The sequence below is a fragment of the Mesoplodon densirostris genome, chromosome 13 (genome assembly GCF_025265405.1).
Source record: "Mesoplodon densirostris isolate mMesDen1 chromosome 13, mMesDen1 primary haplotype, whole genome shotgun sequence".
In the NCBI taxonomy this organism is placed as follows: Eukaryota; Metazoa; Chordata; class Mammalia; order Artiodactyla; family Ziphiidae; genus Mesoplodon; species Mesoplodon densirostris.
The window spans coordinates 57,243,583-57,261,333 of record NC_082673.1 but is presented as its reverse complement, the minus strand read 5'-3'; the positions used below and the strand labels follow the sequence as shown (position 1 = coordinate 57,261,333).

The following is a 17,751-nucleotide window of genomic DNA, read 5'->3' as shown; positions in this document are numbered from 1 at the left end:
TGCCACGAAATTGTACACATAAAAATGGTTAAAATGATCAATTTTATGTTACATATATTTAACCACAATTTAAAAAGTTCAGCAAAAAAAGTTACCAACGATATTGAGAATCTAATATAATATGTACAAGGCAGAATGAGAAAAATAAAAGATTCCAAAGACCAGTTCTTAGTACTCAATGATGTTAAAGAAATTTAAATTCAAGTAACATGGCAGAATAAGTTGAAATGAATGTTTTCCTCTTCTACTACAAAAGCACTGAAATTCTAGATAAAACACAAGAATTTGTTTTAATACATTAAAGTGCTGTATATCTTTTCTTTGGTCTTGTAGACCTACTCTTCAATCATTAATACTCTCTCTACCTGGGAGGCTAACCTATGCGAACAATATGTACGAATATTCTTGTCCTCTGGTTTCTGGTCATTTTCAGCTAATGAGGAACAGGGCAGGAGATAGAAAGGAGGGAGGAGAATGAAGTCAGTATTATTCCCTGTTCTCCCTGCCCATAAGCCTATTTATGGCAAAAACATCCCAGCGTTACTAGCTCCAGGTACTATACTATTTCCTGTGGCTTCCCTTCCCAGTCAACACCTTTGTCCTTATGAGAATGCCATCTTTATCTAACTAATATAATAGTCAAACTTGAAATAAATAAAGGGAAATCTCAAGATGTCAGAAATGAAGAGGAAACACAGTCAGGGTAATGACTGGGAACTGAGTCATTACAGACTCAGTTTTCCATTATAGATTATTACAAGATATTGAGTATAGTTCCCTGTGCTATACAGTAGATCCCTGTTGTTTACTATTTTATATATAGTAGTGTATAGATGTTAATCCCAAACTCCTAATTTATCTCCCCCCCCACCCCTATCCCCTTTAGTAACCAAAAGTTTGTTTTCTATCTCTGTGAGTCTATTTCTGTTTTGTAAATAAGTTCATTTCTATCTTTTTTTTAGATTCCACATGTAAGTGATGTCATATGATATTTGTCTTTCTCTGTCTGACTTACTTCACTTAATATGGTAATCTCTAGGTCTCACTGCAATCCCACTCCTGGGCACTTCTCTGGAGAAAACTCTAATTTGAAAAGATACATGCATCCCAATGTTCAGAGCAGCATTATTTATAATAGCCAAGACATGGAATAAACCTAAATCAACAGATGAATAGATAAAGAAGATATAGTATATACACAATGGAATATTACTCAGCCATAAAAAATGAAATAATGTCATTTGCAGCAACATGGATGGACCTAGAGATTATCATATACCATATACTTAAATTTGTATGCAGACAGTTCTGCTGTTTACCTGATAGTGTTGTCCACAGAATGTCTTCTTATAATCAAAAGATTATTAGTCAATGATTAGCAAGAGCAAAGGGATGCTAGAGCTTCCTGGGAATGCCAGGTCAAATAGGCAAAAAGGCCTATTATAGATCACAACAAAATACATGCATAACCTCTCCACACTGTCCTCCCTAGCCCCATTCATTAAGTAGTTTCTCCAGTGAGAGGACACGGCTTTATCTCCATTCAGTCAGTAACACATTTAAATATACAGGAAACTTCATGAAAATTAGAAAAACATTTTTTTTTTTTTTTGGCGGAACGCGGGCCTCTCACTGCTGTGGCCTCTCCCGTTGCGGAGCACAGGCTCCGGACGCGCAGGCTCAGCGGCCATGGCCCACGGGCCCAGCCGCTCCGCGGCATGCGGAATCTTCCCAGACCGGGGCACGAACCCATGTCCCCTGCATCGGCAGGCGGACTCTCAACCACTGCGCCACCAGAGAAGCCCAGAAAAACATTTTTAAATGGAATTCAAAGGATCACAGTAACATATCTACCACGTTGGAACTCAAAACAAAAGGAATAAAAATTACAAAGGTCATTACACACAATTTTAGTAGCACTATAAACAAAAGGAAATGAGAAATGAAAGCTTGGGCACAAATTCTGACTTCTGGATGAATTAAACGACCACAGATTTAATCATAGATGAAGCATTCGTACAAAAAGGAGAAAACAATGACTATATTTTCTGATGTCATCATTTACTGGCTAATTCTCAAAGAGGTAAATTTAAACTCAGATGCAAACATAGTTAATTTTGATCTCCACATAAGTATTTTCTTGAGAGCAAGAAGAGAAATTAAAACATGAAATGTTCAATACACGAACACCTTCTAATTTGTAAAGTTAAATCAAAGTCTTAACATTGATCACCATATCAAAATTGTCTACACAAAAATCTTCCTGCCCTTTATGGAGAACAACAAGCTAAATTATTTAAAGATATTTCTCAGGGAACAAGCTTCTCAAGTGATTGTGGGTTTCAAATCCATAATGGACTGCTAGCAATCACTCACCTCTTTCTTTTCTTAAACAGTACATAAACCAAAGAGGGTACATTTTGAAAATATTTACCACATTTTCCCCCATAACTCTGTTACCTTATGTAAGCTGCTTTATATGGTCTTTCTGGAATATTAATGTGAATCTTCTGCATTAAGATTCTTTCACTTTCAGATCTTTTTCACACAGATCAGATTAAATCCATACCTAATACAAAACTAACAAATCCACTAGAAGCATTTTCATTATTTATCTTTATAACCCAATCAGAAAAAAATCCTCAACATTCTAAGTTTAAATTAATTGCAGTCATGTAAGGAACTTATTTTTAAAATCAGAATTAATTTTTTTAAGTGACTGAGAAAATCTCTCCCTTTGTTAATCTCTCCCTTTCTTAACTTCCTCACCATTCTTCTAGTCTATCACATTTATTATATACCTACTAAAACAAAATTGATACTAATGTCTTTTTCACTTTTGAAGATCCATCTCATATGTTACTGCCTTTGTAAAATACCTACAGATCCCATAGAATGAATTTGTTAATAATTTCTCTATAATTGCAGGGCATGCTCATCTCTATTACATCTTATAATCAGGGTCACCATGTCCTTCTGTATAGGTTGGACACTACACAATTCTAGAAAGTACCATTCAATCTGTACTTGTGTGAATGGCAGGCTCTAGATGTATGACCAACAGGTGTGACCATTCCATATGAGCCCTGTCTTTTCTGGGCTTGCAATGTTTTCTTAAATATTTCTTTCTAAAAGACTACTCCCAAGATAGGTACTCATTTTCATCTTGACATTCCAATGAATACAGTACTTAGCAAACAACTGTTTAATGGAACACTCTCCTTTCTGCCAAATGTCCACAATATTTAACTTCATTTATCAGTTGCACTTGTACTAGCTTTGTGTAGCAATGTATCACCCCAAGCTTTGATTACTCTACCAAAGTATTTCACAAAGTGTACTTTGTGCAATGTTAACATGTAGGATAAAGGGGTCTTTGGTTAAATAAGTTTGGAGAGTACTGCGTTGAAGAAAGTCAAAGTTTTCTTTACTGCAAGAGCTTTTGTATTCTAACAATATTAAGAATCTCCAAGAAAGGATTCACTGTATTTACCCTAAAAGGATATGTCCCATTGACTCCATAAGGGCACATTCTTAGATTTTCATTTGGGGGGAAAAAAAGTAATCCTATCACTTAGGTCATTGTGTTTCTTAAGATTTGGAATGAGCAGGGGTAGAGAAGTTGTTTATGCAGGGGTCAAATAGATCTACTCCAGCATGTGTTTATGCAAAAACAAAAACATAACTTCTCCCTCTATTATATTACAGTAGTTCTCAGTGGTAAAAACTCAGGCCTCTATGGGGTGTTTCAGAAATGTATTAGGGTATTTTTGGTTGACTAATGATTGGGTGTCACTACTGGAATTTAAGGGTTAGCAGTTAGGGTATCAAGAGGTCTTATGATATACAGGACTGTCCGGAAAAATGAACACTATCTTACAGACATTGAAGTAGGTAAAAATCCTGTTTATAAGTCAACATTTGAGCATAAAACTGAATTCTGTTTTAAATCTAAACACAATATTTTTGCATTTATGCATGATTTTATTATATATTAAGAGTTCCAGAAATGCAACTACTGAAATGAAAAGAATAAAAACTTTTGTTTGAAACTTTATCAAGTTTGCCATTACCTCAGGAAATCACAGCAACAACAACAGTACCAACTTGTGGTATTTAACATAGACCTGCACAAGTCTATTTGTGGCAGACACACTCACAGTAATTCTATGCACCTGGCTACTTCATTACAACTTCTAATGTAACCATGCCTGAGCATTTATATATTAAAATAATAATTACTATACCTTAAATTACTTTCCTTTAATACTTTATATTTTATTCAAGATACTAGATATTTTTGAAATTATATGTATATGTAGGTTATATTATGTTTATTTTCATTTCAGGATAGTAAAGGGGGCTTTATAAAACATTTGTTATTAAAAGGCGCACTGGCACATTGGGTGAGGTTATGGTATTAAAAATGAAAAGAAAGACTTTTCAGAAAGGCTTGATCAGAAGGAAGAAGGAGAGAACTTTGGGTCGGACAAGACTGAAAAATCACTAACCTAAAGATAACAAAGACACTCTGGTTCTGAGCCTCTTTTGTATCAGCTTCTACATTTCCATACTTCTGAGGAACCATACATTTACTGTCTCAGTTTTTGCCATTTCACAGAACCCCTACTGTCCTGAACTACCCCACTAACTACTGAAAGTGATGAAAATACTTGGACCTAAAAGAAACAGTAATACACAGCCACTGCTACCACAGCTCCGCACGAACCTTCTAAACTCACCAGCTTCCACAGAGGTGAGGTCACCTTCATTCTCAATCCTGATACAGAACTCTGTGGTATATACACCACCCTTCATTTAGTAACAGAATTTTTCAGAAACACTTACCTCAGTAGTAGTTCCAATGTCAGCAGATGGGCTACATGTGCTGGTATCTGGAGGAGCTGTGCCTATACTGCTTCTAACTGGAGAACTAGGGACAGGCCCCACCATGGACTCTGGATAAGCTGAAAAAGAACTGAGATTGCCTCTCTTCTGAATCTTATTCCAGGCTTCATTCATGGTATCAGTTAGCTCATATAAGAGCTGCACCTAAGCAGAAGGGAAAAAATAAAAAGGAAAAACAAATCTTTCAACTTCTAGTCACAACTGACTAAAATATTAAGTGTGAGAAAATGAAAATAAGTCCAGGGAAATAAGAATATATGAAACAAAAATCTATCAGTGTATCACTGATCATGGTATTATATCATGACCTATAATCTGTGATATATAATTATTATATATTATATATACTGTAATTATTATATATATGATGACTATTTTGTCATGATACCACAATTCTGATGAGATACAGAGAAAAATAATTCATATAAAAATATACAATAGGGGCTTCCCTGGTGGCGCAGTGGTTGAGAGTCCGCCTGCCGATGCAGGGGACACGGGTTCGTGCCCCGATCCCAGAAGATCCCACATGCCGCGGAGCGGCTGGGCCCGCGAGCCATGGCCGCGGAGCCTGTGTGTCTGGAGCCTGTGCTCCGCAACGGGAGAGGCCACAGCAGTGAGAGGCCCGCGTACAGCAAAAAAAAAAAAAAAAAAATACAATATTAAATATTTTATCATGAATTGAATTTGAGAAATATAATGCATTTATTCATACTTTTAATTTGCCACATAGTCAAATTTTGATATTTTATAAGCAATTTAGCATTTCTGTGAAAATAATTTAGCATTTCTTATAAATGCTTAGCATTTATAAAAGCATCTTATAAATTTAAGCAATAAAGCAATTTAGCATTTCTGGGAAAATAATGTTAATAAAATAATGCTAATAAAATAGCTTATTATGGTATAGTAGATTTCTTTTAATATATGACTAATAGAACAACCACAAAGAAATGCCTCTTAAACAGAGGTCAGGATCAAAATTAGAAGTCAAATATATCCTAGTAAACATGATTATTTAGTTATACATGAAATAATTACCATTCTTATTTCTGAATTATTTACACATTTAAACTTTCTCTATTTTCTGAAGAATAAATCTGAAACTGGATTTCTTGCCCAGCAAAGTAAAGTAAAAAAGAAAGATATAACACAGAATAGTAAAAGGAAAATGTTACATATGAGACTTTTCTATAGATAAAGAACATAAACTATCCAACCTACTATTCCCCTCAGATTTGTCATTCCAATATTCAGAAAAAAAAATTTGTTTAACTTGCACGTTGTTTGACTAAGTTCTAAGATATTTACATAAGATTTCATAAATAAGCATTAATCATGGAATCTGTATGACAACATATTGCCATATACTGTATAAAACAAGCCTGGGGGAAAAATGCAAACACAATGTATAAGCAAATCCACAGCTGGATACCATATTCTGCTTGCCATTAAAAAAAAAAAGAAAGAAAGAAAGAAAGAAATTCTCATATTTATAAGAAGTTTCAGCCCCAGGACACATCCAGATGATAAAGCTGGCTTCTTATGTGGGCAGAACAGATGCCTAAAAACAGTGTTGTCAATCCTTATTTGATATAAAACAGTATATGGGTTACAGTTTTCTCCTGCTTTTTGTGTGATGAAGTCTCAAATCTCAGGTTATAGCTCTTTTTGTTTAAAAAAAATATCTAATGGCTAGAGATCCTACAAAAAAGCTCTTAGAACAATTTTAGTTCAAATTCTTTTGTCTTTCATAATCATGAGTGTTTTCTAAAAAGAAACCATTTTGTTCCAAACCTAATTTTTTAAAAAGATTATTTTACTTTTTCTTAAACAATTAGAACTGACAAATAAGGAAAGCATAAACAGTTTCTAAATACTTTCAAAGGCATAAGGTTTATTTACCTAAGAGAATTGATGCCGCTTTTATTGTCACTACTTCTGGTTTCCTTTAACCGTTACCGTTAAAAAATTGTATATGAATGTCACCAAGTACACTGTGTATTCAGCATGCCAAGCAAACACTGACATAAACTTTAAACGTATTATTATTTTAAAAGAAGAAAGTTGCTATCACAGAATCCAGACTTCACAAATTCAGGTTTTAAAAAATAGGGCAAAAATGCTGAAGATAAATGTTCAACTCTTATCCTTCAAGCTGTACTGAAAACGATGCCAACTAAAAAGTCACAAGGAGCTACCACTACCTACCTATTAAGATGTCTGAAATTAAAAAGCATAACCAGACCAAGTATCAGTAAAGATGTAGAGCAGCTAAAACTCTCATTTACTCTGATGGAATGCAAAATTTAGAATACAGTTTGGCCATTTCTGAGAAAAACATATACCTACCATGTGAATGAGCCATTTCCTAAGTGTTTCCCCAAGAAAAATTAAAGTCTATGTCCACACAAAGACCTATATAAAAATGTTCATAAAAGTTTTATTTGTAATAGTCTAAAACTGGAAAAAATCTCAAATGTTAACCAATAAGTTAACCAACAATACAACAGAATACTTAGCAATAAAAAGAAATAAATTAGAGATTCATGCAAAACCAAGGATTAACCTCAAAATTGTTATGCTGAATCAAGGAAGCTAGGCAAGAGAGAAAGAGACAGAGAACACAAACTGTATGATTCCATTTATACAGAATACTAGCAAATGAAAATTAATCAATAATGACAGCACCAGTGATTGCCTGGGATTGGGGGAGGAGTAAAAGGGAGGATTACAAAGGGGCACAAAGAAACTTTTGAGGATGATGGATTAATGCATTATCTTGATTGTGAAGATGATTTCATGGGTATACATAGTCAAACCTTAACAAATTAGATAATCTAAACATGTGCAGTTTATTGTATTTATGTCAACCCCAATAAAACTTTTTAAAAAGATCTCTAAAAAATGAGCACCATGTGAGGCAGCTTTATATGGGTTATGTATGAAGGTGATTGAATATCAATAATATTTTGCATATCAAATACTGATTTGATATGCAAGATATTAAATATAAAAAAGTAACATTTTATTGTTAAAAAATTAACTGCACATACATTTTCTCATTTAATCTTATAACCAATCAGAAAGAAGACTTAATTGGACTGGAGAAGCTGAGACAAACCTCAAGGAAATACATTCTTTTTTTTTTTTTTTTTTTGCGGTATGTGGGCCTCTCACTGTTGTGGCCTCTCCCGCTGCGGAGCACAGGCTCCGGACACGCAGGCTCAGCGGCCATGGCTCACGGGCCCAGCCGCTTCGTGGCATGTGGGATCTTCCCGGACCGGGGCACAAACCCGTGTCCCCTGCATCGGCAGGCAGACTCTCAACCACTGCGCCACCAGGGAAGCCCAAGGAAATAAATTCTTGAAGGATAGATAGGATTTAAGTGGGTTCAAAAAGCCATTCCAGTCATAAGAATACCAAAAGCAATAGCCAAGTGCAGGAAATGAACAAGACATGACATAGTGGCCATGACAAGTTTTGCAGTGTATTAGGAGAGTCAGATAGAAGAGTAAATAGAAAGGTAGACATGAAGAAGAAAAACCATGGATATACAATGTCAATGGAAACCAAGCAGGAATGGAACTTCAACAAGCAATTACTGATCCATGTTGAACAAAAAAGAGCTCTACGTGAATATGAATTTAGAAAGGCTATTTCATTTGGCACGCAGGTTGTTACTAATCATTAAAATTCATTTTCAAAAGAAAGAGTTTTTGCCAAAAACAAAAACATCCTTTTCATACAGAGCATTACACTTAGTCTACTTTTGTTTAAAAGATAAAAATAAAAATCAGGAGCTCAGAGAAATTAAAAATGGGTGATTTGTGTAAGACTATAAATCCAGTTTTGTCCGAACTGAATGCTTATGTTCTTAGACAGTAATGCCAAATTCCATTAGCTTGGTGAAAACTGAACTTACAGCAATAAAAGCTATGACAAAATGGACAGAAAAGGAGCATAAAACCCATTATTTCTCTAGTTTTACAACTTAAAACCCCAAAATACAAAGATACTTTTATGTTTCTAGGAATGCCTTATAGGTAGACAAAATGTATCAATTTATTGGTAGAGGGAAAATTAAAATTTTATTATATTAAAGAAGATTCTATATGAAAGAAGATTCATTTAATTTTGGAATGAACACAATTTTTAAGGTCTGAGAGACTAGTGCCTAAAGACATTAAAGGGAATTGGGTAACTTTAGTAAAACACTTAAGATAAAAGGCAATGTTGGTGAAAATCACTCCTAGGAACAAATTCTCTGAATATTCAACCAGGTTAAATATTTACAGCGTCTAAGGCTTTTAATGGCAGTGAGTTCCAGGAACTGACATAGCGATTTAGGTCTCTGTAGTTGATACAGAGATCTACAACAATGTCAGACATGACAATAAATTTGGTCTAGGCCTGCCCCACATATAGAGCTTGCACTATATTTTAGAGTATATAAACTACTTGAGGGCTCTGAGCAATAATGAACCAAATTAATTACTGTACAAGAGCAAACACTTCTGACCTCACTCTAACGAATAAACAAAAGAATGGTACTGAAGTAGGAATTACTTGAATGGAATCAAGAAGCTTATACACTGGCTATAACCCAAAGTTCATAAAGCTTCTGACAGTGTATGTGAAATTTAGTGGGCATATACGTTGTTCTGGGGAAAAGGCTTTTATAACACTCTTAAAGAAGTCCATGGCACAAAAAAGGGTAAGAAGTACTTCACAAAAAACACAAATAAGAAACAAACAAAAAAAAAAACCCAGGTTAATCAGTGAGAAACCACTCACAAGAAAGAGGTTTATTTTGGGTCATTAATCTTAAAAGGAAACATAAAAATAGTAAAAGAAATGTTAGGATATTATATGCATATGGATATTTGGAATTTAGGGCCCATGACACACTTTATAAGGCAGGACACCCAGAAAATAAAAAGAGACATATAGATATATTTCACTAAAAAAGATTAAATGTTTTTGGCCAAAGATGCCATAAAGTTTAAAGGCAAATAACTGCATTACAGATACAGGGTTTGTATTTATAGAATATAAGGGAGGCTCTTCAAATTGCTAAGAAATTTAATAGAAAAATTAAGTAAATGATATGATATTTCAACCATAAAAGAGCAAATTCACTGGCCAATAAACACTGAAAAATCTGTTCATCCTTATTAATAATCAGGAAAATACAAATTAATGTAAACAATATGAACCGTCAATTCACAAAAGAGCAAACTCAACAGCCAATAAACATTTGAAAAGTTGCTCAAACACCTGGTTTCATTTCCCTTCAGCATGAAGGATTTCCTTTAGGATTTCTTGTAGTGCAGTCCTAATCTATTGGTGATAGATTCTTTCATGTGAAAAATGTCTTTATTTTGTCTTCATTCATAAATGTTATATATTTTTTTTACCTAGAATTTTGGGTTGAGAGGCTTTTATTTTTCTTAATTTTCACGATTTAAAGATGTTGTTCTTTTGATCACTACAGTTTCTTATGAGAAGTAAGCTAACAAAATCTTGGTTCTCTTGCATGTAATGTGTCATTTTTTTCTCATGATACCTTCAAGATATGCTCTTTATCTGTGGCTTTCAACAGTTGGATTATGATGTGTGTAGGCATGGCCTTCTTCATGTATTTATCTTATTAATTTTTCTCCCCTCATTTCTGGCCTACATGTAGCACTCAATAAATATCTGCTGAATTCACTTAGGAAAAAAAAAAAAATCAAGTCATCCTTTGTAATTTTGACGGAATCCAGAGGGAGTCTGGAAGCACAGGCTAAAGCAACCACTCACAAAAGAGGGTTATTTGGAGTCTCATGTTTTACCATTAAAATTTAGGTTAATCTGGCACACAAGGACATAAAAGAGTACTTACTCCTTACTTTTTTCTTTGAGTACATGTTGATTCTTCAAAGTGCTATATTGTTTTGTCACTTCCTGTCCCTTCAGGAATACCGCTACATTACACCAGGGATTTTCATACCAATTTACATAGAGGATCTCACATTTTATATCAGAGTCGATCTAAACTAACAAAATGACATTCATATACCATTTGAGAGTTTGCAAAGTATTTTCATAACTATCTCACTTAAACTTCCCAACAACCTGGTGATCAACTTTGGATATAGCAGGTGCTAACAATTTTACAGAAGTTGGTTTATCAGGACTTATCAAGAAGATAAAGTAGAATTAAGTGAATAAATAACATTCATTACACTTTGGGTGCAAAGGGATTCTCAGGGCATGAGGTTCATTCAGTCTTGGTTTAATTCTCAGGAAAGAAAAAAAAAAAAGGCCCTTGGTATTTGGGGAGAAGTAGCAAGGAGACCGTGGGAGTCAAGTGATCAAAGAACGGACAAAAGGAAGGAGCAGACATAAGAAGGTAATACCAGGCCAAACCTAAGTTCTATTTATGTGATGACTGGCTTAGAACTGGTTTATATTTAAACAACAACAACAAAACCTGAGCTTAGTTCTAAATAAGGTAAATATCTAAAGAAGATATCCCAGAGCTCTAGTTTTGAGCCACAGTCCTACATTTAGTAAGACCCTCAGAAATCACCATACTATTGAGTATATCAAAGTAAAAGAAAAAAAATTGTTTAAAGATTAATAATAGTGGAGTCCCAGGCTAAAACCATAATGGGAACAGAATTTATTCTCAGCTGGGATAGCTATGGATAACCAGAACATGTGGAGTAGGACAATCCTCCCAAGGCTATAATGACTCCTAAAATAAGTCTCTAAAATATAAGGTCTCTGGTAGATAACTCCAAGTAGTAGTTAGCTGTCTATTATATAGGGACTGAGCTACTACTAAATATAAACTATGAGTAAAAATTTTTTTCTTATTATCGTCAAAAGTTTCTTCATATCCCTTTGTAGTCTATCCTTCCTACCACCCCCTTCTCCTTCCCTCTCCGTGCCCTGCCTCCAGGCAACCAGGAACCTACTTTCTGTCACAATGTAGTAGTTTACACATTATAACATTTTATATAAATGGAATTATACAGTAAGTACTCTTTTTTGGTCTGGCTTCCTTCACTCAGTGTAATGACTGCAATATTTTTTCATGATCTTGCATTTTATCAATAACTCAGTCTTTTTTATGGCTGAATAGTATTACATTGTATGGATAAGCCATAATTTGTTTAATTTGTTAAATTCACTTACTGATGAACATTTGGGTTATGTTTAGTTTTTGGCTATACAAATAAAGCTGTTAAATACATCCATGTAGAAGTCTCTGAGTGGATATACATTTTTGTTTCCCTGAAGAAATACTTAGGGAAGAATGGCTCAGTCATATGTATTTTTTCTCCCCCTCCAGGAACTTCAAAGTTGTTTCCAAAGTTGTTATGTAATTTTTACAGTCCCATCAGTAGTATACAGAGTTCTAGTTCGTTCATAATACTCCATCTTTTAAATTAAAGCCAAGCTAATAGGTATGTAGTGGTATGTTTTCATGTTTTATTATGTTTTTTCCTGATGAATAATGATGTTGAGTATATTTTCATGTGTTTACTGACCAGTCACACATCTTGTGTGGTTCTAATCTTTTCCCCATTATTTGTATTCATGTTATTTTATTTATTGTTTTTTGTCTTCAGTTTACCAAGTAGAAAGGATTCCATAAATATTCTGGTAACAGTTTGATAAATGTGTTGCTAATACTTTTTCCAAGTGTCTGGCTCTCTGCTATCTTAATGTGTCTTTCAAGGAGAAAATGTTTTTAAACTTGATTATGCCCAATATCTAGATCAATTTGGGGACAGCTGCCATCTTAACAATATTGTATCTTCTAATCTATGAACAGGTATCTCACTCCAGTTAGATGTTCAAGTTCTCTCAGCAATGTTTTGTGGTTTTCAGGGTAGAGGTGTTGGACATCTTTTGTTAGATTCATTTGTGTATGTTTGTTGGCACCAATATAAATGGAACTGATTCATTCCATTTTCCAGTTGTTAGCTGCCAGTACAGAAAAATACAATGGGTTTTTATATATTTATCTTGTCTCCTACAACCATAATAAGTTTGTTAGTTCTAGTAATAGTTTCTTAATTCCTCCAGGATCTTCTGTAAAATATTTGATCATATGAAAATAGGGAGAGTTGTACTTCTTTTCTTATCTTCGTGTCTTTTATTTTTTTTGCTTGGTTAATTGCAATGGCTAAGATGGCCAGTATGACAAAGAACAGGTGATAGAAGGTGGCATTCTGGGCTTTTTCTTGATCTTAGTGGGAAACAGTTCAATATTTTAGAATTAAGTGTGATATGTGGTTTCTCAGATATGAGTTATTATTTAATGTCCAGATATTTACAGTTTTCCTAGTTAATTTATTATTGATTTCTAATATAATTTGACTATGGTTAGATAATATACTTTACTGATTTTAATTCTCTTAATATAATGAGACCATGTACACCTGAAAAAAATGTGCATTCCATGGTTGCTGAATATAGTGTTCTATAAATGTCAATTAGGTCAAGGTGAGTTCACAGTATTTTTCATATCTTCTATATCTCCAATTATTTATTTTTCATCTAGTTGCTTTACAACCACTGAGAGAGATGGTATAAAAATTTCCTAATATGATTGAATAGAACTACCTGTTTTTTCCTTTAATTCTGTCCATTTTTCTTTCATGTCCTTCTTTATCTCTGGTAATACTTTTTCTTTTTGTCTATTTTATTTGATATTAAAATAAATAAGTCCATCCTTCTTATGCTGTTTGTATGGTGTATTTTTTCCTATGCATTTATTTATATTGTTTCTTTATATTTTAACTGTTTCTCTTTTAGGCAAGGTATGTAGAGTCTTGCTTTATTCCTACCCTAATAGGAGCAGTTGGACCAGGGGTCAGCAGACTTTCTGTAAATGGTCAGATAGTAAATATTCTAGACTTTGTGAGCTACATAATGTTCTCCCTTGCTGTTACTTAATTCTGTGGTTGTAGCATGATGGCAACCTTACACAATATGTGAAAAAAAGCGTGTGGCCAAATTTATCTGCAGGCCTTAGTTTGCTGAATCCTGGTCTAAACACTCCCAGTTAGGATCATAACATTTAATGTAATTCTTGCTAAGGCAGGATCAGCCCTACAATTTAATTTTCTGTTTTCTGTTTCCATTCTCTGTTTTTTTGTTTGTTTGTTTGTTTTTGCAGTACGCAGGCCTCTCACTATTGTGGCCTCTCCTGTTGCGGAGCACAGGCTCCGGATGTGCAAGCTCAGCGGACATGGCTCACTGGCCCAGACGCTCCGTGGCATGTGGGATCTTCCCTGACCGGGGCACGAACCCGTGTCCTCTGCATCGGCAGGCGGACTCAACCACTGCGCCACCAGGGAAGCCCCATTTGATTGTTTTTATACTTTACTTCTCCACTGAGAATTCTTACGTTTTTCATTCAGTGTTGCTTTCCTTTACACCTCATAAAAAAAAATTATAATAGCTGTTTTAAAGTCTTTTTTGCAATTCAATTATTTAAAAACCAAATTGGGAACATTCATTTATGTTGTTAGTTTTTGCTTTTTTTCCCCCCCAGAGTATACAGAAATAATCAGTGGGACTGATGGGCTGCGATGGGCTTCTGCTGCTATGATAGAACTAAATCTATTTTTTCCCTTTTAACAGCTTCTGTGATAAAGGATCTAAAGAAGGTGAATCTGCTTCTCTATAATCTGTTTGCTAGAGCTGCCACATAAAAGTGCCATAAACTGGGTGGCTTAAAACAACAGAAACTTATAGTTTCATGGTTCTAGAGATTAGAGAGTCCCTACTCAAGGTAATAGCAGGGCCACGCTCTGGGACTCAGGAGAATCCTTCGTTGCCTCTGGTTCTTCTTCTGGTGGTAGCCAGCAATTCTTGTGTTCTTTGGCTTGCAGCTGGATCAGTCCAACCTCTGCCTCCATTCACATGGCACTCTCCCTGCACATCTTCATGTCAACTTCCCTCTGTGACTGTCTATTTCCAAATTTCCCTTTTTATAAGGGTATCAGTCAACTCGATGAGGGCTCACCCTAATGAATTCATTTTAACTTGATTACCGCTGTAATGTTCCTATTAACAGATAAGGTCACATGATGAGATACTACAAGTTAGGAATTCAACATATCTTTTGTCGGAGACACAATTCAACCAACAACAGTTTTCCTTCCTCTAGGAAATGCATTTCAACAACCATCAGCACTAGCATTCAAAGAATAATCTAAGAGGAGGCAAGTCATTTCATAATTATTCTCTTCTATACTACTATGGGTCATAATAGAATGGCAAATGGCCATTAATCTGGAATATTTACTATTGTTCAAAAGAATTTACTACTGATTATAAAAGAAATTACTTTTATAATGGTGGATAAGCTATTAGTTTAATGTAACTGCCTCATCATAATTCTAACTGTATGTATTTTTTTAATAAGGCCATCACCAAGATTAAATTAGCAGGTCCGATCTTTTCAAAATGCACAAATATATATGAAAGTTAAACCAAACTGTAGAGTATACAGTAGGTGGAGCAAGGCAGAGAGAAGAGGGGAAAGGAGGAGGATGGTTTCAGTAAGGAGGCTCTATAACATATGAATAATATTTGAACCCACTTAAAAAAACACACTTTAAAAACTAGCTCGTCACCACTAATGCTGGAATAAACAAAGATTTATCGACATTGACCTAACAGATCCAATAAAACTCTAAAAAGTATTGTTTTAAAAATATAATTTCAGGGGCTTCCCTGGTGGCGCAGTGGTTGAGAGTCCGCCTGCTGATGCAGGGGATACGGGTTCGTGCCCCGGTCTGGGAAGATCCCACATGCCGCGGAGAGGCTAGGCCCGTGAGCCATGGCCGCTGAGCCTGCGAGTCCGGAGCCTGTGCTCCGCAACGTGAGAGGCCCACGTACCGCAAAAAAATAAAAATAAAATAAAATAAAATAAATATATATATATATAATTTCAAATACTATTCAATGTTGATAATCTGCGTAGAAAGTATACAAGAGTCTGAGGTCAAAAAAACAAGTATTAAATTATATGTAATTAATAATTTGTATAAACCCAGGAGATCTGTATTCATACTAAATTATAAAACTGTAGAATATAACATGTTTGGCCTATACCAACTGGAATGTTAAAGGATTAACAAAATACCTTTTTTAAAGAGTAAACAGTGCTTTTTTTTTTTTTTAAGTACTACACGTTGAGCAAAAGAAGTTTTGAGTGAGAATCTGATTGGAAATTACATTTGATCACTTCAACAGACTCTTCCAGTCTGACAGTAAAGTAGTTCTTCACCGTTTAAAAAACTTTACATCTGCAACTGATTTCATTCCATCAGCCAAAAGATGCATTTATGCTGCCACCATTACATTTTCAGAAGAGTTTGAATTACAAAACTTGAGAGAACTTCAAAGCAATACTTAATCTAACCATTCTGATCTTGATGGCCCTGTTAAAAATAATTTAAGACACTTAATAGAAGAGAAACCCTTCAACAAAATGAGTAACAATTGTTCTTAAATCACATTATTTTAAATTTCCTTTCATAAATCAAATGTACCAACCTGGGGGTTCGAGCATTTTATCTCAAGTGACTCTAGGTCAACATGCAGACAGACAACAAATGAATGCCTCGTATCAGGTCCTGTAGCGAGTAGTTTTTGAGATGTAACAGCTAGAGTAGAGGTACAACCCATAGGTTCCACTAGGCAAAGCGTCACTTGTTTTCCAAAAAGGGTGTATATGCTGAAATGATGCAAGCTGATTGTCCAAGGAAAGGCATCACCTGATAATGGGGACAAAAGGGGGTAGGGAGGCACACAAACAAAAATATAGTTAATTGTCAGTTGATAGTAAGGTATCTACTGTTAATATCTGAAATATAAAACAGTTAATATGGCATCATAAATAGCATATACTGTATCCCAGAGACCAACATGTTAAACAGTTTACATGTTATATAAGGGTTACCTTTTAAAAATGTTTATATTTGTATTTATTATAACATACTACTATATCAATAATTATGTACATTATAAAACATACAAAAGTAGAAATTAAGGAAATGAGATAAAAATATAAATACAAGTTCTAACTTTTTCTTCCCTCACCCTTGTACTAGTGGGTTGTACAGTGCAACTGCTGGGATGTATGCATTATACCTTGGAGACCACAGAGAATGTGTTAAATTAGGAAAATTAGGAAAATGAACTAAAGGTGACCACAGATCTGACTGCAGAATAAAAAAAGAATAAACAATTTACTATGGTCTGTTGGACCATCTGCATCAGAGTCATATGGGCGCTGATATAAAATACAGATTCCTGGTTTCTACTTCAGACCTACTTAATCAGAAATCTCTGATGGTTAAGACCCAGGACGCACGTACATATCTTCAGTTGGTGATTCTTATATATGTTATTTTTAAATCAAGTATATTTTATTTAAAAGTAAAAGTACTCATACATTTCAGAATTAACAGCAAAATTTCTTTTATTGTTTTAAAGTTTTTTCTTTTATTAATTTACCAGAGAAAAAAATTGTTAATATAAATTTATGAGATAAAACTATCTTTTTTTTTATTGTGGCTATAGATAAAATACTTTGTGAAATAGTATTAAAAGCATACTCAGTATTAAAACATTTGTAAATATTCATTACCGGGATGCCAATTTGATGGAAAATATGTTCCTATGACTTGTGTTTTTGACTTTGCAATTCTACTAGCACCTGATAGTATAGATAGTATAATACAGACTTCTTTTTAAATATCTAGATTATTTAAAAACAAATTGAAAATATTTATCTTTTAATTAGAGAGGTACTAGTGTCTCACTGAA

At 34.4% G+C, this 17,751-nt stretch overlaps 1 protein-coding gene across 10 annotated transcripts in view; it reads right to left on the bottom strand.

Moving 5' to 3' along the window:
- The window catches only part of VPS13B (vacuolar protein sorting 13 homolog B), a 791,444-nt gene that overhangs the window by 389,241 nt on the left and 384,452 nt on the right, over positions 1–17,751 (bottom strand). For all 10 annotated transcript variants that reach the window (XM_060116054.1, XM_060116052.1, XM_060116058.1 and 7 more), the window contains 2 exons: positions 16,477–16,697; positions 4,849–5,052 (listed from right to left, as the gene is read on the bottom strand). In XM_060116054.1, the coding sequence (XP_059972037.1) occupies positions 4,849–5,052; positions 16,477–16,697 (425 nt within the window). The remainder of the gene's footprint in view (positions 1–4,848; positions 5,053–16,476; positions 16,698–17,751) is intronic.